The sequence below is a fragment of the Symphalangus syndactylus genome, chromosome 11 (genome assembly GCF_028878055.3).
Source record: "Symphalangus syndactylus isolate Jambi chromosome 11, NHGRI_mSymSyn1-v2.1_pri, whole genome shotgun sequence".
NCBI lineage: Eukaryota > Metazoa > Chordata > Mammalia > Primates > Hylobatidae > Symphalangus > Symphalangus syndactylus.
In genome coordinates this window covers 43,178,550-43,202,803 of record NC_072433.2, presented here as the reverse complement: position 1 = coordinate 43,202,803, position 24,254 = coordinate 43,178,550, and the positions used below count along the sequence as shown (strand labels likewise).

The window sequence follows — 24,254 nt, the reverse complement described above, 5'->3', positions numbered from 1 at the left end:
GAAGGAGGGGCAGGAGGGAGGGGCTATCCAGAGGAAGAGCCTTCCGGGTACAGGGAACAGCGCATGTGAAGACCCAGAGTGGGGAATGAGCTGAACCTGCTGGAGAAACAGCAAGGACGCCTGTGTGGCCGCGGGTGAGCAAGTGAACGGGGAGGAACAGAAGGGGTGAGGGAGGTGATAGGGCAGACAAATTGGGTGGGGCTTTGATGGGCTTTGGTGGGACTTTGGGGAATTGGGTAGGGGTTGGGGTGGCAACGAGAGCAGAGAATAGAAAATGTTTGTCATTGATCAAGAGGACTGTGGCCTGGAACGCGTGGCAGAAGTGGAGGAGGTGGCAATGATTGGTTTCAGGGCGTGTTTTGAGGGAGAGCCAACAGGATGTGCGGATGCCTCCGGGGTGTCTGGCCAGAGTGAAGGAAGCAGGGAGCTGCCCTGTGTGTACACAGAGAAGGCACTGGGGAGGATAGGTTTGGGGGCCACCAGGCATCCGGTTTGGACATATGAAGTTTGAGGTGCCTGTTGAGCAACTTGGTGACATCAAACAGGAGGTAGAGCCACATCATTTGTTTTAATGGAAAAACCGCTTTGAAAAGTTATTATTTTTTTTTCAGTATAAAAGGGTTGAATGTTCTTGGTTTAAAAAGAGAGAATATAAATATAAAATTCAAATCACCCAGAAAATCAGAAAGCTGAAGGAGACAGCGCCCCAGTTCCCATTTCTGAAGTGGAGTGTGGCCTTCTAGAAAGGTTCTGGAAAACGCACCTTTTTGTTTATTAACAGGAGGGGACTCGGCTGTTCCTCAGCAGCTTCCTATCTGACAGCACTGTGGACCCTGGGCCCTCATTCCCAAATGGCCCCTCTCACCTTCTCGGCTTTTCCACACCCACCTTTGGTGTGATCATCGTGCACTGCTGCGTGGCAGGCGGGTGGGATCGGTGCCCTCATTTTATAGATGTGGCCACTGAGACTTTTGATCACAGCCCTGGCAGCATGCGGACTGCTGAGTTTCAGAATGAACCAAGTCCTCTGGAAGCCGCCAGTGTGACCCTCTTGATTATGTCCTCATCTGGTGGTTGGGGATGGTGGGAAGTCGAAATCCACAGTGGCTTGGGAGGAGGCAAAAGACTTCACTGGCAGTAGAGGGAGGAGGGCGCTCCAGGTGAAGGGGACAGGATGGCCCAGGGCTGGGAGGCTCCGAGTGGGTGGTCTGGCCTGTGAGAGGGATGGTGACAAGTTTCTTAGAGCTATTTTGGGGACAAGGGGACAGAAGGGGCCAGGAGATGAGAATGGGAGGTCCAGGGCTGATGAGATCAGAGTGGGTAGGAGCATGGCTTCTGCAAGATGGTTTCTCCAGGGCACTGCAGGGCCGCATGGGTGGACTCTGTGTGTGTGTGTGTGTGTGTGCGCACGGACGCGTGCACGCACACCTGTGCTCATAGACACCCTTGTCCTGTCCATAAAATGAGGCCTCAGGGTATAGGAATCAAGAGGCTCTTACTTCATCTATTTTGTTTAGGTTCAGAAAAGCAAGAATCTCAAGCCCTTCATTCCTGAGGCTGAGCAAGAAATTCCAGGCTTCTTGGGTCCACAAGCCCCTTCCCTGGGCAGGAGCACACATCCTTTCCCCACAGTGAGGTGGCCTATGGCTGTGGGGCACCCTTCCTTGGGGCCAGATGACAGTGCTGCCTGTCATAAGCAGCCTGGCTCAGGGCCACCCTGTCAGCAGGTCACACGCGCTAGACCCTGGCAGCAGACCGGGGGCCTGTCCCAGGGCCAGGAACTGCTGGCAGATGCCGCCCCAGCTGCTTGGTGATCAGAGGCACACCACAGGCCCTCGGGCCTCTCCTCTTATCAGCACTCGGCTGTGTGGCGTGGCGGGCCAGTGGCCTGGCTAGTCAGCAGTGTGGCAGGTGGTGGCATGGTGGGGCCAGTGGTGTGGTGGGCAGTGGTGTGGCAGGATCAGTAGTGTGATGTGCAGTGGTGTGGCAGGCAGTGGCGGGGCAGGATCAGTGGTGTGGTGGGGTCAGTGGTGTGGTGGGCAGTGGCTTAGAGAGGTCAGTGGTGGGTGGGAAGGCTGTGTGTGTGTGGTCAGCAGTGGGTGGGAGGGCAGAGACTCTGACGAGCACTGAGTGTACTCTCTCTGCTCTCTGCAGCTGGCCAGAAGTGGGGTCGCCTGAGGCCTTCTGGGGTGATGAGGCAGTGCTGGGCTGGGCTTTGATCCGCTGTGGCATCCCTGACAAAAACCAGGGCAGAAGAGAGCATGTGAGGGAAGAGAATGAAAGACCGGGGCCCAGAGGGAGAAGGAGGTGACAGCTGTGACTTGGGACATGCTATTTGAGCCAGGCTACTCACCAAGCACTGTACACATACTCTCCATTCCTCTCACAACTGCCCTGCCAGGTGGTTGCTGTCATTTCCACTTTCAGCTGGGGAAACTGAGGCACAGTCAGACTCATTTGTACAAAGTCACACAGTATAAAGCAGAAGAACCAAGGCTCAAACCCAGATCTGACTGACAGCTTGAGTGAGTCACTTAACCTCTCTAAGCCTCAGTTTCCTCATGACCAAAGTGGGGGTCATCGCAGAGCCCAGCTTCTAGGGCTGCTGGGAGCATTTGGTCAGTGATGCCCCTAATGTGCTTCATGGAACACTTGGCAGACGTCACACACTGACTAAGTCTGGTTATCATCATCACTGAGTCCTTTATATTCATGACCTCAGTTACCCCCAGGCCCCAACATGCCCATCAGATCCCAGTTTCCACTGTAGAAATGCCTTTGAACACTGTCTAGTCGGAAAATTGTGGTCAGACAAGCAGCAAAGTCTCCCCGCCCCGTGCCCTGCCTGGCTCTGGACAATTGGCCCCACATTGGGTCATCTCTTAAGGGCTCTGAAATGCCAGCAGTTTGAGATCAGGGAGCATTCTGGGTGATGTCAAGATTTACTCTTTTCTTTTGTTGGTTTTGGTGTTTTGGGTTTTTTTTTTCCCCCATTAGTCATTTTTTCTCCATGCCCAGAAAGCACACTGAAGCCATGAGTCTTCAAGGAGGGTGGCCAGGCGGGAAGGTTGGTGGCCTCTCCTGGTGCCCACCTTGCCGGGTGTCTCTCCCCACCCACCCTCTTCCTACTTGTTGAAACCAGCCTGACCACTGTGGGGGCCAGGGGGTAGGTTCTTTAAATCATGTCTTTCCGAAAGCATGGTTCAATGGTTGATGTCCTATTGAGGGGTTGGAGGGGTAAGTGGTGGGTATCTTATATTTTAATGATTCTGAATTTGTTCAATATGAATTATCCTTAAAAAAACAAAACAAAACAAAACAAACAAAAACAACAAAAAACACCTAACCTGGGCAACATAGCGAGACTCTGTCTCTACAAAAAGTTTTAAAAAATTAGCTGGGCATGGTGGCCTGTGTTGGTGGGAGTCGCAGATACTCAGGAGAGTCACTTGAGCCCAGGAGTTGGAGGCTGCAGTGAGCTGTGATCACGTGACTGCACTCCATCCTGGGGGACAGAGTGAGACCCCCATCTAAGAACCAAACCAAGCCCCCCAACACCTGTGATTTTATTGATCTTATTGCTTGATGGCAAGACAAGGTTAAAAAGAGAGAGTCAATTTAAAGAGAAGCATTTAAGTACTCATGGTAGCCCAGGGACATGGCTCTGGAGGAAGGTGCGACCGTGGCATGTGGATGCCTGCGACTTGCTGGGGTGACAGCCCAGGAGGTGGCCTTTGCTGGCCCTTTGGTGACTGAGGCTGGCTGAGGTTCAGGATTGGGCAACCCATCTCTAGGGATTATGTGCACCCTGTCTCAGGCCGGAGAGCTGGAGGAAGGGAGTATGGTGGTTTCAGAGTCAGGCCCCGGGTCTGAAGTCCTTCCTGCCAGCCCTGCCGTCCCACTCCTTACTGGCTGTCCACCTTCCCTGTGCAAACTCTCAAGCCCAGGAAGCAGGCTCAGGCTGGGGTCCCCAGGATGTGGGGAGCTGAAGGCTGGGAATCTACAGTTAGGAGCACGTCGATTGCATCTTGGGCAGATAAAAATAGTCCAGGAGAAATCTGAGGAATTTTAATTGCTGCTCAATGTCTTTGGCGTCTTGAAGGCCTGGTCCTTGCAGACCAAACACAAAAGGCCTGGTCTGTGTGTGCAGCCCCAGGAGCCTGTCTTCCCTCCCGCCTCAGCCTCCGCAGCTCTGAGTGGAGTCTGCAGGTGAGGTTCCTGCAGGGGCTCGCGATACAGCAGGGCGGCAGGAGCTCGCTCCACTGTCTCCCAAGCTTGCCTGGGAATCCTGGATTTAGCTTTGAGGAGGCTGTGGATTGCTTCTGGGAGCTGTGGGAGTCAGAGCTTTTAGTTGCAAGTAACGGAAACCCGACCTGAATTGCTGGAAGCAGCAAGGGCCGTTTAGTGGCTTCTGTGACCGTCCCATCGGTGGGAAGGGCGGGTGAGGGTGGGCCTGCCCCAGGGTTCACCAAACAGACACTTTTTCGAGTGCCTGCGTGGTACCAGGCACTGTTTGAGGGCAAAACAGACCCAGAGTCCTGCCCACCGGCAGCCTCCTTCTGGAGAAGGCCGGGCCTGAGGCTGGTCCCAGCACTGGCCTCTGTCTCTGTGTGAGCTGCCTCCTCGAGCGAGCTGTCTCTGAGAAGCTGCCGATGAGATGAAATGCAGCCTTGGCACCAGAGAAGAGCTCGTTCCCATCAGCTCCCGAGGGAGGGGTCCCAGGGGAGGGTTCCAGTGGGCTTGGCTGCATCCAGGGGACAGGCCTGGTGGGCAGAGCCAGGAGCCACCACCCGGGCTGTGGTGGGCTCAGGGGTCTTCAGGGGAGTGGCTGAGGACTCTGCCCTATATTTTGGCTCCTTTAGAAAGAGATGCCATTTATCTTTGGAAGCAGCATGTTGAGGCCTGGGTTCTGATGACCCAGGCAGGGAGGGGCGAGTCTGTTTTCCTCTCCTGGGGAGAAGGATGCCCCCAGCCTCTCCTGTCCCTGGGTCCAGGCCTCCAGGAGCCCTCCCCAACGGCTGCCTGCCATGCCCTCTTTCCATCTCTCTGCCCTTTGATGAGGATTATTTTTGTATCACTGACCTGCATGTTGTATAGTGTTGGGATGGGCTGGGTAATTTCCTAGCACTTTCAGCCTGCCGAGCTTGTAGGCAGAGTGGGCTCTGGAGGCCCAGGAAAGCCCTGGGGGCCTGGGAATGAGAGGGAGGCTGTGTGGGCAGAGATAACAGGTCCGCAGGGGAGAGGTATATGTGAGAAACATAGAACTTGAGGCCCAGAAGATGGACAGCCCCGGTTTTCCTCTCGTTTCATGGGTATAGCCCTAGAGAAGAGATCTGCCCATTGCTGGGGTGTGGGCTGGAACCCCAGAAGGTCTGTGCTCCAGGGAACCGTGAGCATCATCTTGTCTGGCCTCCCTATTCTAGAGACGAGGGGGCCAAGGCCTGGAGGGGTCTACCCAACTCTGTTACTTTCCATGAAACCTTGGACCTGTTACTGAATCTCCCAGCTTTTGTTTTCTTTTGTAAAGTGGGTTATTATCTGTGGTTTTACTAAATTGGGTTTTAATTACCCAAGTAATATACTCATCAGTTAAACATGAGAACACTGCTGATAAGGCTGGGGTTTATGACCCCCCACACCCTCTGCCTCTGTCTGCCCTCCCCTCTCTGGAGGTCACCGTGGCTGTCGTCTTCTGCATGTTCACCCACACCACATGGGGACAATCTCATGGCATACATGGGTTTGGTGCTCTCTTCTGTGTACAGGTAGCAGCACAGTCTGCATGTCTTCCTGTGATGGCTCTTTTGCCCGTCCTGTGGTCTGGCCCTCTGCCTGGGAGATCTGCAGGTCTGTCTTGTTCTTTTGGAGTCCCTCTCATGTGGTGCTCCTCTGCGGAGATCCAGCCCACATGCCTTTGAGGGCATTCAGGGTGTTCCTGACTGCGGGTTAATAGGAAGTGCGTTGCCCTAAACATCACTGGATTTGAATGTGCCTCCTGGACACACATGTGAGCATCATCCCAGGGTGGACATTGAGGCACTGGCTCGCCAGGCATTAGGATGGAATGTGAGAATGTTCCCGAGCCTGTGTCGGGAAGAGGAGAGAAACCGATGTTAGTGCTTCCAGCTTCGCATCAGACACCATCCTAGGCATGTTGTCTACGTTTTCTCATTGACTGCTCTTTGACATCAAAATCCTCATTTTACAGAAGGGGAAAATGGAGGCCAGAGAAGTTAAGTAATGTGTCTGCTGCCACTCGGCTGTCGAGGGTGGGACTGGGCCCAGAGCCCAGGCGCCCCGACTGTCAGGTCGATCTGGACACTGGGGAGTGGAGCATCCCTGTCCTGCCTCCCGAGAGCGGACAAGAGGAAGGCAAGAGCTTGCTCTCAGCAAGGCCTTGAGAGCGCCTGGCCGGGCTGCGGCGTCAGTGTGCTGGGAAGAGAGAGCTCGCCAGGAATTTCCTGGGGCAGCTCCAGGGTAGGCTGCTTGGATCTAAGGGTTACAGGGTGGCCTCGGCCCTGCCCCCCTCCTCTTTCCCCGGCACGTCCCAACCCTGTACATTCTTGGAATCTGTGAGTTGTGCCGTGTTCTGTGGGCACCAGGAGTTTGCTTTGAAACCCGTGGCACCAACATCTGTTAGCTCTTACAGAACAGAAAGATTGACAAAGCACTGCTGGGGCAGGCGGTGGGGGAAGATGTTATATTCAGGAGTAGGAAGTCTCAAAGACAGAGGAAAAACCCCAACCAAACTCCAGCTCGCTCCCCAAGGCTGCTTTGATGTGGTTTTCCCATCCTCGGAGGCCTTATAAGGTATCGTGCCTGGATTCTGGGCTCTGGACTGGTGCTGGCCGCACACCCTGTGCCCGGAGGAGCTGGCCTCTCTTCCTGGGGCCCAGTGTAGAGCAGAGGAGGGGCTCCCAGGGCCAGCTGATGGGGCACCACTGGGACTTCGGAAGGTGGCACATCTGGGCATGTGGCCTGAGAGGCCACCAAGCCAGGCCACTGGACAGGAGCAGCCCAGCCCCAGGTCAGGTGGAGCAGGGGCCCTGGAGACCCAGGAAGGTCTTCGATCAGAACTTGCAGCAGAGGCTAAGGCCCACTGTCCTGGAGGCCAGAGGGGAGGGGCCTGGGATCACAGAGTGACAACTAAGTAGAAAAAATAAGTGCAGGAGGGTCACCACTGCAGCCAAGCCCCACATGTGGGTTTCCCAGGTTCAGTGGTGAACGGTGTGGACTCAGGCTCTGGCACTTACTGGCTGTGTGACCTTGGGCAAGTCACTTAACCTCTCTGTGCCTCAGTCGTCTCATCTGTAAAACAGGGTAATCATGGCAGTCCTTTGGAATACCTGAAGCGATTGACATGAGGGGGAAATGCAGTTCCCTGAAAACAGTGTCCTGGGCAGGATGGGGCATGTTTCCAGGTGTCTGTGAGGGCACCTAGGGTCTGGCGAGTCTCTCGGCTTGTCCCAGCAGTGTTCTGGTCGCCATACAATAACAATAGCAGGAGTAATAAACAGTAACTACTGACCTGATGAACCCCACTCATGCTTTCAGCTGCCCTGCTAAGCGCTTCACATGCAATGACTTCCTCACTCCTCACAGCCCCACCCCCTCCAGATATCCTGATTGCTGTCGCCCCTGTTTACGAATGGGGAGACTGAGGTGCACTAGAGATAAAGTTCCTTCCCCCAGGTGGCGCAACATGTGTGAAGCAGAGCTGGGATTTGAACCAAGGTCTGACCCCTTCCAGTTCCATGCCCTCTGCACAGGGGCTTCCAGTGGCGCCATCGAAGGTCTGAGTGTGTCTCCTGGCAACACCTGCCTTCCCGAAGGATGGTGCCAAGTGCTTGGCCCTGGCCCTGACATGTGGGGCTGCCAGCCAGGGCTCAGCTTGAGGTCAGGGCCAAGTCCCCAAGTTGTGGGGAGGAGCAGGGGAGCTTTGAGTCCTGCTAGGCAGATGGGAGCCCTTGACCACTCACCCACAGGAGCTGCTGGCTGGGCTATTTTCCTTGCACTCCTTTAGGTGTGATCCTTGGTCCCTGGTAGGTGCCAGGACTCCTGGCCATCTCTGCTCCCATGCCCACAGGAGCCCTGGTTGCATGAGTAGGAGCCCGGGCTGAGGCACCTGAAGGAGCTGGCTCAAGTCCCCGCTCCACCCCTTGCTGGCAGGTGATCCAGAGGGGGTCGCAGCCTCTTGGAGCCTCCTAGCCACTTAGACGCAGGGCTGTGGGGAGGCCATTCTCCGGAGCCTCCCGTGAAGATCTCATTGGTCAGTACCTCATACACTGTGAGCACTTGGTAGATGACAGGTGACTGTCATTAGAACTGTTTCCGGTCTCATATGGTACTTCAGGGTTGAGGCCACTTTCTTTGTAGAAAAGAACAGTAATGATTATACCTCTCACTTTACAATTTGCAAATCATCTTAATGAGCGTCTATTTCTTGAAAGATGGAAAGACCAGGGCTGTTGTGATGATTCAGGGGGCTAACAAATACATGCTTGCACAGTTGGCCCTCCTTATCCGTGGGCTCTGTATTTATTGATTCAGCCAACCATAGATAGAAAATATTTGGAAACAAAAAAGCATCCGTACTAAACACATAGACTTTTCTTGTCCTTATTCCCTAAGCAATACAGTGTAATAACCATCTCCATAGCATTTACACTGTGTTAGGTATTGTAAGTAATCTAGAGGCGATTTAAAGTATAGGGCAGGATGTTTGTAGTTTATATGCAAATACTACACCATTTAGATAAGGGACTTGAGCATCTACAGATTTTGATAGCCTCAGGGAGTTTTGGAACCAGTCACCCACAGGTACTGAGGAATGACTATAAAGTGCCTAGCATGGTGCCTGACACATGGAAAATGCACAGTAAGTGTCAGCTGTTTGATTATTATTATGGGTGATGACTGTACCCGTTTTACAAATAAGTAGACTGAGGTCCAAAGGCAAGGCAGGAGGTACAGCCAGGATGTGATCCTGTGTTTGGCTCAACATCCCAAATGGCTTCTGGCCTAGAGACTCAAAGGTCTAGGAGCATGCACGTTGCACGCCGGAGACCCTGGGCCGTTTGGCTCAGTGGGGGAGATAAATTTTTTTTTTTTTTTTTTTTTGAGACGGAGTCTCGCACTGTCACCCGGGCTGGAGTGCAGTGGCACAATCTCAGCTCACTGCAGCCTCCACCTCCCAGGTTCAAGCGATTCTTCTGCCTCAGCCCCCCAAGCAGTTGGGATTACAGGCACCTGCCACTACGCCTGGCTAATTTTTTGTATTTTTAGTAGAGATGGGGTTTCATTATGTTGGCCAGGTTGCCTGACCTCGTGATCCATCTGCCTCGGCCTCCTGAAGTGCTAGGATTACAGGCGTGAGCCACTATGCCCAGCCGGGGAGATGAATTTTTACAAAGTTGAGCATTGGCACAGCACAGTGCGTCCATGGACCATGGCTCCGGGGAGCTTTCCAGTGTTCTCCAGAGCAGGGTACTGTTGAGTGGTGAGAGGCCTACGCCAGAACTTGCCAGAACTCTGCTTTCTGAGTGTGTCGGAGAGCTTGGTCCTCCGAGCAGGGAGTGCTGAAGCTGTCATCGGTGGTGACTGGGGTGCCTTGAGCACACGCGGTCATCATCATAGGGTCCCACACAGCTGCCTTGTTGGTGGCGATGTCTGGAGTCTTTAAACTCTTCCAAGTATGCCAGTAAAAAGACACGAGTACTCAGACGTCTCATTGATGCTGTCACCTGGCTGCAGTGCAGTCAGGGTGGCAGGTGCAGAGCCCCCCTCTGCAGAAGACCTCAGCATGAAGAGGTGCACAGATTCTCTTGAAGACTGTCACCTGTTCCCTCGAGGAAGCTCTGCCTACCAGCCTTTCAGGGGGTGGCGGCACCCGTCTCTCTCCTGCATGAAAGATGGGCTTTAATTGGCTGCTGGGGCATCCCAGCCATCTAATGATGCCACCTGTGTGCATCCCTTTCCTGTCATCATCTCCCAGCTCCCCTGTCAACTCGGGCTCTGTTAACACAAACAGCCAGTTTACAAGCCCAGGAAATGTTCGATGATTATAATAATTGGCAGAGGAGGAGAGGGAAGCCATCCTGACTCGAGGAATAAAGTAGCCTGGTTTTGAAGTAAATGGGACACCGGAGTCTGAATGGCCACATTTTAACAGCTTTTAAGAAAGAGTGTATAATGCCCTAGAAAGATTTGAAAGAAGAAAGAGAACAGCCACAAAATGTTAGCTGCTTGTCTTTAAAACAAAAAACAAAAAAAAAGCAAGAGGCTTACCTCCAGCTGCGTCCAGTTGATGAGATCAGCAATACAAAGCTGTGTTTTTTCTTTTGTTCATCAAGATGAGGACTGGTTTTTTTTTAAGCATCATCTGAGGTGTAGAATTTTTTTTCCCCCAAGGAGAGGGTTGGGTTTTGTTTTTGTTTTTGTTTTTTTTCTCTTTGATTTTCACAAAGAGAAGTTGGTGACAGCTGCTGAGTTTGGGCTTTTTTATTGCTTGTCATTTTGTGTTTTGAGAAGCGCTACCGTAGCATCATCATCCCCAAAACCCTTGTCTGTCCTCCCATAACCGGAGTATTTCCTAAAGTGGGTTTCTTGGGACACGCATCTCATGTGATGCTTTTGAAAACGAAGCTCCATGGTCTAAATAAGTTTGGAGAATGCGAAATATGCCAGCACTTGGAGATTCAGTGTTTAGAACCATAGTAAAAGTCCTGATAAGTCCTGCTGTAAGAGATCTTGTTTAACTTTGTTTAAAAGAATCTTCTTTGATCATAGAACTCTTCTGGCAGAATACCAATAAATACAGAAGACAGTTTGACAAGGTATGGTCTAGTTTCTTCCATATTTGGAGTTATCCTGCTAGGGTGGGTCAGACAGATGGGGCCTTTGTTGACATCCTAGAAATTTCCCAGCCTGTGGACCAGCAATACTCCCCTCACTAACTTGACACCTCCTGGTCAGGTTGGTTGGGATGAGATCCCAGATATCCTTAACTCACTGGTGGGGAACAGGCAGGGTGTGTGCACGGAAGGCATGTGTGTTGGTGAAATATGGGAGGCATGACGGAAGACCCGGTGGAGCCATAGCCTGCAGGGGCCTGAATGTTGTGCTGATGCGTGTGGGTTTATGTTAAAGGCAGGAGGGACCCACCTTGGCGCTTAACTTTTCAGGTGCAATAGGATCTGCCTCAGTTGACCTGAATTCCGATCAGAAGAATCAGCCCAGGGTCCTCATGGCGCCGCTTTTAACGTCCCAGCACTGGGCTCCCCCTAACCCCTGCTCAATGCCTCTGCTTTGTCTTCTTCTAGGAGCTCGTGGGCGACGTATTGAGAGACACGCTCAGCGAGGAAGAGGAGGACGACTTTCGGCTGGAAGGTATTCGGAGTCCATTGCTCTCTTCCCAGAAGCAGCGAGTGGGGGAAGCGGGTGTCTACCTGGCCATGTGCCCTGTGTACTCCAGAAAATCTGCAGATGGAGGGCACAACAGGGACCTTGTGACTCTGGGTGGAGGTAGACTGGAGGGTGGGATGGAGGAGAGGAGTAAGAGACAGGTGTGGCACTTCATAGGTCCAAGCCCAGGTGGGGGTCTGGTCACCTAGGTCCACGTCCTGGCCCTGCAGTAGATTAGCTGGGGGACCTCAGACAGGTTGTTGAAACTCTGCTGCTCCTCTGGGGGATGTTAAGAGTAGCTGCTCAGAGTGATGTGTGAAGTGTGATCAGGCAGTGTTGGGCATGGAATAAGCATTATACACAGTGTCTATTCTGTTTCCTCCGTCATGTCAGTCTCTTGGTGCATGAGTGTGCACACACACACACACACACAGCCAGCCTCTCACCTCTCTCCTCTGTTGTCCTTCTTCCTTTCTTGAGACGGGGTCTTGCTCTGTCACCCAGGCTGGAGTGCAGTAGGTAATCATAGCTCACTGCAGCCTCGACCTCGGCTCAAGTGATCCTCTCACCTCAGCCTCTCAAGTAGCTAGGACTACAGTTGCACGCCACCATGCCAAGCTAATTTTTAAATTTTTGTGTAGAGATGGGGTCTCACCATGTTGCCCAGACTGGTCTTGAACTTCTGGCCTCGAGTGACCTTCCCACCTTGGCCTCCCAAAGTGCTGGGGTTACAGGCGTGAGCCACCGCACCTGGCCGCTGCTTGCTTTCTTCATGATGAAGCGCCGTGCTGTAGAGAGAATCAGGACGCTTAAGTAGAGGGTCTGCTGGCTGCTGATGTGCTGTTTGACTTTGGGTAGGCCACCCCACCTTTCTGAGCCTCAGTTTCCACATCTATAGAATGGGAACAAGGGCCTTTGCCCTGCTTGGCTCCCAGAGTTGGTGCCAGGAACGGATGACAGCGTGAAGCGGAGTGTTTGCTGAATGGGAGATTTTAAATTCAGAAACAGGGAAAGAAATCACCAAACGGGGGCTGCCTTATAAGAGTAAGGAAGGACCTCTTTGCTGAGACCAGGGCAGACAGCTGGCTGGAGAGCTGGGGGACCATGATGCAAGGGTCTGCGGAGGGGGATCCAGGCCTGTGGGGGTCCGAAGGGCCACAAGGGGAGAGCAGACAGTTCTGGGAAGTTCTCAAGGGGAGCATGGGCCAGACCTGAGGACCGTGGCCACATCTGGCCTGAGAGCTGTTATAAATATAGAATCTCAGCTCCAGCCCAGGCCTGCTGAATGCGATCTGCATTTTAACAAGCTCCCCAGGTGACTTGCATGGACACTGCACTCGGAGAAGCACTGTTTGAAGATAACTCACTCCGTTGCCTAGAAGTTGGAGGCAGGCTGGAGAGCCAGGTTCTAGCAAACTTTGCTCAAATGTAAGCAGGCCCCAGATCAAGGGGGAGGGACTCCATGAACAGAAAGCTTTGTGTGTGCATACAGTCTGATATCTTTTATGTGGAAAAAAAAAGGCACCAGACCATCCTCAGGCGTTTCTTAGGGTACCCCGTACGCATATGACTGTGTGGATAGAGGCCTAGACAGATGATAACCATAGCTCTTTCCAAACATGGGGGGAGACTTAAGTCTGTGTTATCTGCATTTCATGGTTAAACATTTATAAGAATAGTTGGGCATGGTGGCTCAAGCCTATAATCTCAGCACTTTGGGAGGCTGAGGCTGGAGGATTGCTTGAGCTCACGAGTTCAAGACCAGCCTGGGCAACATAGACCCTCTCTCTATTATCAATAATTCTAAAATATTTAAAAAAAAATAAAAAAAACACAATTATGTATTCCTCATGAAATTAAAAACGAATGTCACTATTTAAAGGTGAAAACCGTAAATAAGGCAGTAGGAGTGGAGCTGCTGTGGTTTGAGTCGGGTGGGCATCTGGACCTGTCCGTGTGGCCCTTAAGACCCTATGAGGGACCCTGGGCCCGGTGACCATCTGTGGTCCTCTGGCATCCTTGGTCCTGTGGTCTGAGGCCACCCACCCCAGGGTGGGGAATATGGTGTGGATGGTAGGCCACCGCATGGCTACGTCTGGTGAGAGCAGGTGCTACTGAGTTCTGGCCACAGAAAGCCAGCTGCCTGCTCTGGACCTGGGGCTGGGGGGTCCCTGTGTGCTACTGACTAAGGGAAAACAAGCCGAGTCCTGAATCTCTTCTTTGTCTTCCTGTTGGCCAAGTTCATTGCCTCTTGGCGGGCTGGAGAGCTGTTTAAGAGAGAAAAAAGGCCATCTGAGGCGTGAAGATAAAAAGAAGTCTTTTAGCCATCCCAGGAGAGGATGGCTTTAGCTCCCGCGTTGTTATGTAAAGCCGGCCCTAATCCAGCGTCTTAACCGCCTTAACTGGCCAGCTGGGAGCGGGAGGGATGGGAGATTAAGGCTGGGCTTGGTGCGAGGGCCAGGGCTGCAGAGCTCCTTTTGAACTGGGGAAAGAACAAAGTAAACATCAAAAGTCCCAAGCTCTGAGAGCTGGCTGGGCGTGGCAGGGCTGGTGAGGTGAGGCTTTCGTGGGGAGAAGGGGAGAGGGACCCCTCCTCAGCTGACCCAGCTGAGGTCTGAGGACCGGGGAGGGGTGACCCCATGCTCACCTTCAGCACACACCCGGCCTCCCTGCCTCCACAGCTGGGCAGGACTCCAGGTAGTTGCAGCCTGCGGCTTGGGCCCCACGGGGAGAATGGGTGCCAGGCCGCGTTCCCCTGCATGGCCTCCAGGAGTCACTGTGTCTGAGGGTGCTGCAGCCACTGCTTCATCCCCCTCTCCCATCTCCCTCTCTCCAGGTCCCCCCTGCCTCTCACCTGGTGAACGCTGCCCTCTCCCAGCTTCTTGGCTATCTCTGTGTCTCATCTCTGGGCCTTTGCTGGTTGTCCCTCCACATCCTCAAGTGCCTGGTTTCTATCTCTCCACTCTCCGGCATCTTCTCTAGGAAGTCTGCTGTGCAGGGCGCGGTCCAGCCTGCAGGGTCCAGTCTAGCTTGCAGGGTCCCTGCTCCCTAAAGGAGATGCTCAGAGCCACTGAAGTCAGGCAGCCCCTCCTCCTCGGGACCAGGCCCAGGCCTCCCGGCTTCCAGGGCAGGCCTTGCTTTGGCCCTGCCGCCCCCTCCCCACTGGCCTGGCCTGTGGATGTGGCAGCCCGTGGGGTGGTCTCTGCTTCCTCAGCCCAAGGGTGGATGTGCCTGGAGTTGGTGGTTCTGCCCAGCAGGGAGCAGTGTTAAGATTGAGGCCTGGCAGGGGCTGAGCAGCACTCTGGGAGCTCGGGGCCTGTTCAGCTCTGCAATGGTCCCTAACTTTGCCTTCCTCATCTCTCCTCCCTGCATTCTGACTTTCCATGAATTCGCAGCTCAGACCCCATTCCAGCCTGGCTTACCCACACTCACTGTGTGACCTTGGGCGAGTCACTTCCCTGTGGCTCAATTTCCTCACTGGGTTCCTTATAGCACTTCTTCGCCAGGGTTATTGTGAAGACAGCAAGGTGATGAATGTAGGTCCCAAGGGTGGCCCTGGTACAAAGTAAGTGCCCAGCACACTTGAGCTGCCATGATTCTTGTTTCCTGGGTTCAGTTTTCTTGAAGAGGTGCCAGCCCATGTTTATAATCATTTACCTAGCCCAGATCAAAGAGGACCTCTTTGCAAAGCTTCTTTAATCCTATTAGAATCTCCAAAGGCCTCCCCATACTCCCGGTGCCTGGAGTAGGGTCTGGCATGCTGTATGTGCTCAATAAATAAACACTCACTGAAAAAGGAAAGTCAACACCCTGTAGTCACTGAAAGCAGGTGACCCCTCCCTCTGCCTCACTGAAAGCAGGTGACCCCTCCTTCCAGCCTCTCAGGCAGGTCCTGTATACACCTGTGTTGGGGCCTGGGCCAGTCCGTCCAGGCTCCCAGGGGTCAGACGTTGGGCAAAGGGACTTGGGAGGTCTGTAGCCCTTTCATCTGTAGTTAGAAAACTGAAGCCCAGAGAGGGAAGTGACCTGGCCAAGGTCACACAGCAGACTGAGAACAGAATCTGGCCCCTCACTCCTCACCATTCAGTATGTGTTGGGCATTTGCTGCAGCCAGGGGCTCTACTGGGCCCTGGGTTCACAGGCATGAGCAAGGTAGGCAGGCCCAGCAGTCACGACATTCACAGGAGGGAGGCAGGGATGAATACATAAATCTGCAAAGGAGCATGGAAGTTTCTGGTATTGGTTCTCTGCTAAGAGGTAAAACCCAAGGAGAGGTAGAGTGAGGAGGCTTTTCTGAGAAGGTGATGTTTCATCTGAGATGCAGATGCCAGGAAGGAGCCAGCCATGGAAGAATGTAGGGGGAGAGCAGCTAGGAGTGAGCAGAACCCCAGAGTGGAGGGAACTTGGTGTTTGGGGGAGAACAGAAAGGCCAATCAGGAATGAGAGTGGGGCGGTTGGCAAGTGTGGGACCATGCACTTAGGTTGCGTAGTTCTGCCCAGATGGTTGGGTGGGTGACTGCTGGATTCTGACCTCCGTTTTAAGAATCGAATTCTGGCTTCTGGGAGGGACTGCCCATGGGCAGGGAGGAAGGGGGCAATGAAACCAGGAGGTGATTGCAGGGTTGCAGGCGAGAGGAGATGGTGCTGGCTTAGCCTGGGAGCTTGGGGCTGGGGAGAGGTCCACGGGGCTGGAGGTTGGAGCTGGTGAGAAGGGTGTTGAGGGAACGACAGAGATCAGGGTTGCATCTTAGACTTTTGGTTTCAGGAACTAAGGATTTGGCAGTGTCACTTCTGAGGTGGAGGTTTTGGCGGGTGACCATCAAGCCTCCCGTTTTTGGACCAGCTGGGTTCAAGATGCCCATTTAACATCCAAGGAGAGGTGCCGAGGAGGCCGTGGGATACCTGGTGATTGGACCTTGGGGTTCAGGGAGCAGTTGGGCAAGAAACAGAGAGAGAGCGAGTCAAGACTTCTCAGGAAGTAGCCACGGACATTGCCCGGGACTCCCGGGCAAGGCTCCTCAATACACAGGGCTGGCGGTGGCTTCCCAGGAAGGCTGGGAGGAAGAGGAGTTCATGGGAGGGCAGCGGGGACCCCCAGATGGAGGGGCAGGTGCCCATGCCCCGCTGGCTCCTCTCCCTCAGTTCAGAGCCTGTCCTGTCGGGGGGTGTCAGCGGCCTTGACTCTCCACTCCCCTGCAGTCCCCCCAGAAGCTGAGTTGCAGCGGTGACAGAGAACAAGCGGACTTTGTTACCTTGGCAGTTTCTCTCAAGTCTGCTCCTCATAAAAGCTCAGCTGGAACAGTGGAAATTCTGACTTGTGTCAGATACCGGAGAGGCTTTAATAGTTTCAAGTAGCTCGGGGTTAGATTGTAAAAGCCGAATTTCATCACATGTTTTAACTTGGGTAGGGACGGTGTGGCGGGGGCGGGGAGAGTGGAAGGGACGTGATATTTTTAGCCCACAGAAGGCTTTTTCTCCCCTTTTCCCCTCTCTCTCCCCCGGGGCTTCCCTCTCCCTCCCTGAACAGATGTTTTGTCTCAATCCTGTTCAGATCTCAAAGCCGAGTGGCCACCAGCCTTATGCTCTGATGAGGAAAAAAAGGCCAGAATGTTATTTGTTGAGAAGGGTTTCCTCCCCACCCCCCTTTTCTCCTTTTTTGTTTCCCCCTCAGTTACAATTGGTCCATAAGCAAAATCTAGTGGCAGTAAAATGCAGCTGGGAGGCAGGATGGTGGAGAAGAAGGCCCTGGTGGCATTTCTGGTCTCAGGAAGGGGCAGGCACCCACTGGTGAAAAAGCTGGAAATAGCCCTAGAGGGACTGCCCTGGGTGAGTGAATTACTGCTGTGGTGCTGATGCTGGTGGTTTTTCCTAAAAAGCAGGATCTCAGAGAGATGGATTTGTTAAGTCAGGATTCTTTCGGTTCTTTTGGAAACTCACTTAAACTTTTGGCTCATGAAATTGAAAAATCCTAGGGTAGATCTTGCCTAAAAAGGCCTGTTTAGATTCTGGAGCTAAAACCATGTCATGGACACATGCACGCGCACACACACACGCACACACATGCATGTATACTCACACATTCACACACGTGTCTCTCTCGCTGCCCCTCTCTGTCCCTCTCCATCATCTCTCCCTCTTTTCCCCGGTAGCTCCTCCCCCACAGGTGGCAAGGGTGGCAGTTCCCAGCTCTGGGCACTCCCATCCTATGAGCACAGCCCTCTCAGGTGGAAGAAAGTTCCCAGGTCACAGGGGTTCTTGCACATGTTGGACTCACTTTACTGACCACTTTACTGGTCACTTGACCAGGGTAGATCTAGGTTTTGTGGGACCTGAAGCTTTCTGGGGCTAAACCAAAATAAATAACTCACCAACTCAGTCTCTCCTTAGCTCATGTCCAGAAATGCCTGTATTTCCCCCAGTATCACCTCACACAGGCACAGGTTGTCAGAATTGTTAGATATCAATCTTAATAGATTGAGGATAAAATGCCTAATTTGGAAAATGTTACAAATACCAACACATATGACCACATAAACACCTTGCAAAGACCCATTCTGGCTTGGAAAGGGCCCGTGTAGGTGAGGGGGCCCAGAAGCCTAGCTTCATTAGCTTCTCCATAAACTCTCCTTTCATACTGACCTAGGACCAGCCACGTGGCCTTCAGGATGAAACAAGCCGGGTCAGGTGGGGGTACTGAGTGCAGTGTGACCGTGGAGTGGGATCAGTCTCCATAAACTAGATAGACTGAGAGTGGGGGATGAGTGGCTCTGCGGAGGAAAGCCAGATGCTATTATCAGAAGGAGGAGAAGGATTGCTGGACAGGCAGGAACAGGTGTCAGCTATTGTGGTCTGACAGAGTGGAGAGGCCAGTGGTTGAAGAGCTGGGAAACTGGGATTTAGTTCTCTTTGTTCCACAACTTCTGGGTTCAAATCCTGGTTCTGCTACTTACCGTTGTTTCATTTTGATGATGCTGATGATGATGCAGCACCTATAGTGTGATAGACACTGTGCTATAGACGTATATATCTCAGGGTATAGATACTGGGCTGATGGAAGATTCAGATGATTAAATGAGTGATATAATAATGGTGTAATAAGGCTCACTGAGCAGGGAAGCCTCACCTAGCCCTGAGGGTGTGAGAGCATGCTGCTTAGAGGAAGGGAGGCTTAAACTGAAGACCTGAAGGATGAGTGGGAATTGCAGAGCTGGAAAGAGTGTCCTTGGCAGGGATAACAGCGTGAGAGCATGGCAGGCTCAGAAAAGGGAAAGCAGTTCCACAGAGAGACGGGACTGAGAGGCGGCAGCAGCCGGGTCGTGGAAGCCTTGGGACCCCTCCTTAGGGGAAAGGGGGCCACTGGAGGGGTTTAAGCAGGGAAACAGCATAATCAGTTTTGGTTTTTAAGCTCAGTTTCCTCTTTTGTACGATGCCAACAGTAGCACACCCTGCACAGTGTTAAGAGGACTTAATGGAATAATGTGTGGTACTACTAACTTCACCAGCCTCTCCGTGCAGCCCACCAAAGTATGTGGCTGTGTTTACAAACAGAGGTGGGATCGCTAGGACCCTCATTCCCTAAGGAGAGCCTGATACAGAAACTGCAAGAAACCATTTGGCCTGGAATGCACATATGATATCTTTCTCTTTTTACTGGCAGCAGATTTACCCGCCTAATTATATTTGGCAGAGGCTAATATTAAAATTCATCTGCATTCCCTCGAACAGCTGCTGTCAGAAGGTTGCGGACTCAAACATCTTGGCAAGCAACCCTGAGACTAAAATATTTGCAGCAGATAATCTGTACGTGGACAATTGAGAAAGGACTGTGGATATGTCAGGGCGAGCATCCAGACTCTAGCAAGGAAGTTCTGGCTTGTGTTAAATCTTACATTGTATTCACTGAGAAGAACTTGCCAGGTAACTAGGCTAAGAAAGGGGTCTGCCATACATTTGAAGTGTTAGTAATTTCTGGTCTTTAGTGGGGCTGATTTAGTCATAACTGTGTTTCAAATTTGTCTCTTCTTTCCAAGTTTCATATGCACTAGGCCTTTCTGGATTGTGTTAAGATAAGCTGGCATTTACTGGTATCATCCCAGGTTTGGATTTTTACCTAAATTTCAACTCCCCACCTCCCCATGGCACTTCCCAGTCTCCATCAAGCAGAAGGTATGGCATATTTGTTATGTAGCCAAGCTTCCTTATACCTACCTGAAGAATGTGCTATAGTTCAGCAGGCCTGGCGGAATCTCTGCCCTGTGCAAGTATGGGAAGTGCTAGGCATTGGGCAATCCGGGAGCAGAAGCCTAGAAGGCGCCAGATCTCAAGAAACTTGCTTTCTGGCTGTGCAGATGTGGAGGCTCCTGTGAAGCAATCAGAAGGTCCCAGATAGGACTGTACAGAATAAAGTGCTAGACTGAATGGCGGGAGATAGCACGCTGCTAGCTCCGGATGCATTCATGCAAACTAGAAAAAAGCTGCCCCTCCTCAAGACACCTTTCTGCCATCTGTCCAAAGGATGTCATAAGTAATACACATATCTAGGGTATTGGTCATGTGAGTGGCACCACCTGAGGTTGTACAGTGCACAGCCTGCTTCTTGGAGCCGGTCTCCTAGTGACCTCAAGTGACCCCAGACCAAGGGGAGGAGCCCCGATGAGCTCACCCCGTTGGACTGTTGAGGAGGGCAGGTCTGTTTTATTTCACAGGCCTTCTTCTCTTGCTGTTTGGGTGGCACCAGCTGTCAGCAGCTTGGGCTGGGTGGGCTGTGCCATCCTGCTCCCTGGGTCTCTGCCATTTGCCAGGGTAAACAGTCCCGAGTGACTGTGGCTCTCACAGCATGCGGTCCCCAAGGAGCCTCCCATTGGGCCCATGGGGAGGCGGGGGGGGTGTCTAGACCCACAATCAAAGTTGTCACCATTTGGGTATTTCCTCACTCTCTTCTTTCCCTCTCTCTTCCTCCCCACCCCTCCCTTTTTTTAAACTGGGGGAGGGGAGAGGGAAGAGACTGTCTTTGATCTCAGCGGAGGAAAAAAGTCTGTTCTGTTCAGGCTTTTGGCTAACACAACAAACAGTGTTTAAAATTTAACTTTGCTTAATTAATTAGTAATTCTGTTTAATGCTGTCTGATCTCCCTCCAAAAGGTATTTTGAAGCTTGAGAAGGGAACATCAAAGGGAGCCGGGTGAAGATGGTCAAGTAATGCATTTAATCTGGCAGTTGCTGAGGGTGGAGAGCTGCCAGGCTGGGAGCTAATGGGGAGAGAACCGTCATTTGGTAAACACAGCAAGCTGACTCCTCGTGGCTGTGGTGTGAGGAGGGACAGGGAGCAGTTTCCAAAGAGAAGGAGCTCCACAAACCATTACCAACCCCCCCAGATTCATATGGGCTGACAATAGGCCTTAAGAAAGCAGAGTTGACATTTTCTTCCTTCCACGGCCACTGTATGGTTGGGCAGGTTGTGTACCGCACAAGGGTTTCCAGCCAAGCAGGCAAGTAATAGGTGAAATTGTCTGTGCCCTGCTCATCAAGCACATATCCTGGTGGAAGTGGAGGGTGGCACACATCTAAAGCAGCAGTCGATCCACAGACTTTTTCATGAAGGGCCAGATAGTATGTATTTTAGACTTTGTGGGCTCTGTTGCAACAGTTCAACTCTGCTGTCATAGAGTGAAAGAAGCCATGGACAATGCAAATGAGCATGGCTGTGTCCCAATAAAACTTTATTTACAAAAACAGGAGGTGGGCCAGGTTTGGCTCAGCAAGTGTAGTTTGCCACCTCCTGCTCTAAGTCACCCAAAAGTGCTTCTTAGGCAAGTGAAAGGCCTTTTTTCCCCACCTGGTCCCCTGCTTTCCTTTTTTCTTCCAAATGAGCAGTGTCTCCTGTAGTTCCTTGGACTTTCAATTGAAGAGTGATCACTATGATCAGCACCCCCTGAAATTAGGCCCCCAAAAGATAATTTCCCAAGGGGAAAAATCGCTGGGCTAAACAGGAATCAGAGGCAGAGAATGGACTCAGACCCTGGTGCCAAAGCTGATCTCAACAGAAATATCATTGCAATCCCCCTTGGCGTGGCCTGGGTGGCCTGCAGCGAGCACCAGTCCCCCTCTCCCGCCTCCAGTGGGCCTGCGCTCACTGATGGGTGGAGGGTGGTTTCTTCTGCACAGGACTGGCTGGGGGCCGTGGTGGCTCGACTTAGTTTAGTTTCAGAGGGCTCATATGTGGATGAGGCCTGGCACCTGCCCCGGCATTGGGGTCTGCGTGGCCGGTTCTCTGCCACCTCTTCTAGCTACTGGTTAGGGGACAATAAGAGGGTGAACGACCTTCTTTGGTGGGGATAGAGAGTGCTGACTGTCCTTGTTCCTGACCCCCACAGCCCCAGGGCAGGATGGATCACAGGCCCCATGCTGGGAGGGGCCCCTGGTGGGTTCACTGACCGTCGGCTGACCTGTGGATGTCCGGGTGGCTTTCTGAGCTGGGATGGGATGAGGGAGCCACTGGTGAAGAGAAGACAATCCGGGCCACACTGGTCTTTGGGGAAGACAGATGAGGGGTCGAGGGGCATGTTTTCCAGCCCCTTCAGGTGAGGAGAAAGGAAGGAAAGGGGAGGTCCTGAGGGAAGACAGGCTGTCCGTGCATGGCGGGGGAAGAGTGCTCCAGAGGACGAGAGAGCAGGGACAGAGGTTCCTTTTCTTTGATTTTATCAAGTGGAACATGAAAGGCAACACTGAACCTGAAGGTGGTTTTCTGATAACTTCCCTTTGAACTTGAAGTTTGGTTTCGACAAGCCTGGCCAGCTTGCATCTCCAGCCAGGACCTCTGCAGAGAGAGGCAGCAGCTTTGAAGATGGAGCTGGGCTTTGTTTTTCTTTCTTCTTTTTCTTTCTCTTCTTTCCCCCTGCCTGGGAGGTGAGTAGAGGATGCTGCAGGCCATGATATTACTCTGGTTTCTCCAGTGGGGCAGTTTGGGGTCAAGCAGGATCGTTGGGATCTGGGCTGTCAGCTGGCAGACATCCTTGGCAAAGCCAGCATTTGTTGAGCACTTACTGTGTGCTGGTCACTGTGCTCAGTAAGCACTTTCCTCATTGCCCTTTCCCAACAGCCCTGTGAAGATGAGGCCATCATATTCCCATTTTACAGACAAGGGGACTGAGGTCCAGAGGAGTCAAGGGCCTTGTCCAAAGCTGCCCGCACAGGCTGTATGTATTTGATATAATGCGTTTGTGTCCATTTGCATTCCTGAAGCCTCAGTTTTGAGAAAACTTAGCTGCTAACTGACCTGTTCCAGGAGTCAGTGGGGTGGGGCCATCAGTCCCCTGACTGTTACTACTCATAGCCAGACCTAGTGCGCTGGGGGTCTTAGCCCGTTATGATCAGAGCTTGTTGCATCCACACAAGGGTCCTCTGGGGAAGGGGTTGGTAGCTTCCTCATTTTACAGTTGGGGAAACTGAGACATCTAGAGAAGGTATGTGATCCACCCAGGGTCACACGGTGCCAGAGAACAGAACCCACCTGGAGATGACCACTGCCCTGGCTGGCTGGCCTCCATTAGACAGAGAGAGGCAGGCTGAGAGAAGCACCAAGTCTCCCGAACTGAGCCATGAAAGGCATGGCGGGGGGCGGGGGGCAGCCTAGTGGACTGACTGTGAGCATGATTCAGGCTACCTGGGTTCAAATACCAGTTCTGTCATTTACTAGCGAGGCACTTATCCTCTCCAAGCCTTAGTTTCCCCATCTGGAAAATAGAGCTAATCGTAATGACTGCCTCACAGGGCTTCATGAGGATGGAGTTGGTAAACAGCAAGTGCTTAGTCATTGCTGCCTCATCTTTATGTACAGTGGTGCCAAGGCGCAAGGACACCAGGGGAAGTGCCTTAGTTAACTGCAGAGGAGAGAGCTCCCAGCCCGCAGGACCAGAGCAGAGCAGGAGAGCTGGGGCCCAGGCCCACTGGCCTGGCCCAGGGACTGCCCTTGGGTCCTTGCTTGCAAAGCTGGGGTGTGTGAGTGTGGTGGGAGTGTGGGATCGGAGAGACACAAATGCCCCATCTAGTTTCCTGGCCTAGCGGCCTCATTTCTCCAGGCTGCTGACTTCTCAAGACCAAAGTCCTGCCTTGCCTTCCTCTCTGACTGGGGAGTCTCAGCTCCTCACATGACCTCCTGGCCAACCTTGGGTCAGGGTGGAGGGGCCAGGGTCCCTTCCCGGAGTAGGAGCCAGGCTGTTTCTTCACTTTTAAAACAGGACAACAAATTTACTACCCCAGGGCAACAGAAGGAATCAGATGAGAGGAGCTGTGAGTGTGGCCTGGAAAAGATGTCTCCGGTAAACCCCAGCCCCCCTATCAGACAGAGACAAAATGGCAGAAGGAACTAAAGGAGGCTTATGGGACATTCCAAGAATTGATGGCACTTTGTAGTCTGGATCCTAGATCAAGGACGATGATGCTACCCTGAGCTGGCATCCTCAGGAAAATAGTGTCAGTAAGTCCTGGGATTTCATACTCACCCTCCCACAGTTCCTGGCAGGCCACACAGAGGACTGTGACCTTTGGCAGAGAGGGGAGGACCTGCGGTGAGCAGAGGCCAAATGCAAGGTTCAGGATGAGCGTGCTCCCTGAAGATGCCTTTTGTGTATGTGTGAGTGTGTGTGCATGTGTGAGTGTGCATATGTGTGCGAGCAGGTGTGATGCATGAGTGTACATATGTGTGCATGTGTGCATGTGTGCTTGTGCATACATGTATGTGGATGAGTGCGTGTGTGCACATCTTTGCCAACCCAGTTGAACTCTGTTTCTGGCACTCCTTCTGGCCATCCACCACGGTGCCGTAGGCTGTGCTCAGGTGGGTGGCACCTTTGA

The 24,254-nt window shown here is 52.6% G+C and overlaps 1 protein-coding gene across 1 annotated transcript in view; it reads left to right on the top strand.

Annotated features, from left to right (window-relative positions):
- Positions 1-24,254, top strand: part of NKD1 (NKD inhibitor of WNT signaling pathway 1) — a 91,430-nt gene that overhangs the window by 47,769 nt on the left and 19,407 nt on the right. The window contains exon 4 of the mRNA XM_055298208.2: positions 11,322-11,388. Within this exon, the coding sequence (XP_055154183.1) occupies positions 11,322-11,388 (67 nt within the window). The remainder of the gene's footprint in view (positions 1-11,321; positions 11,389-24,254) is intronic.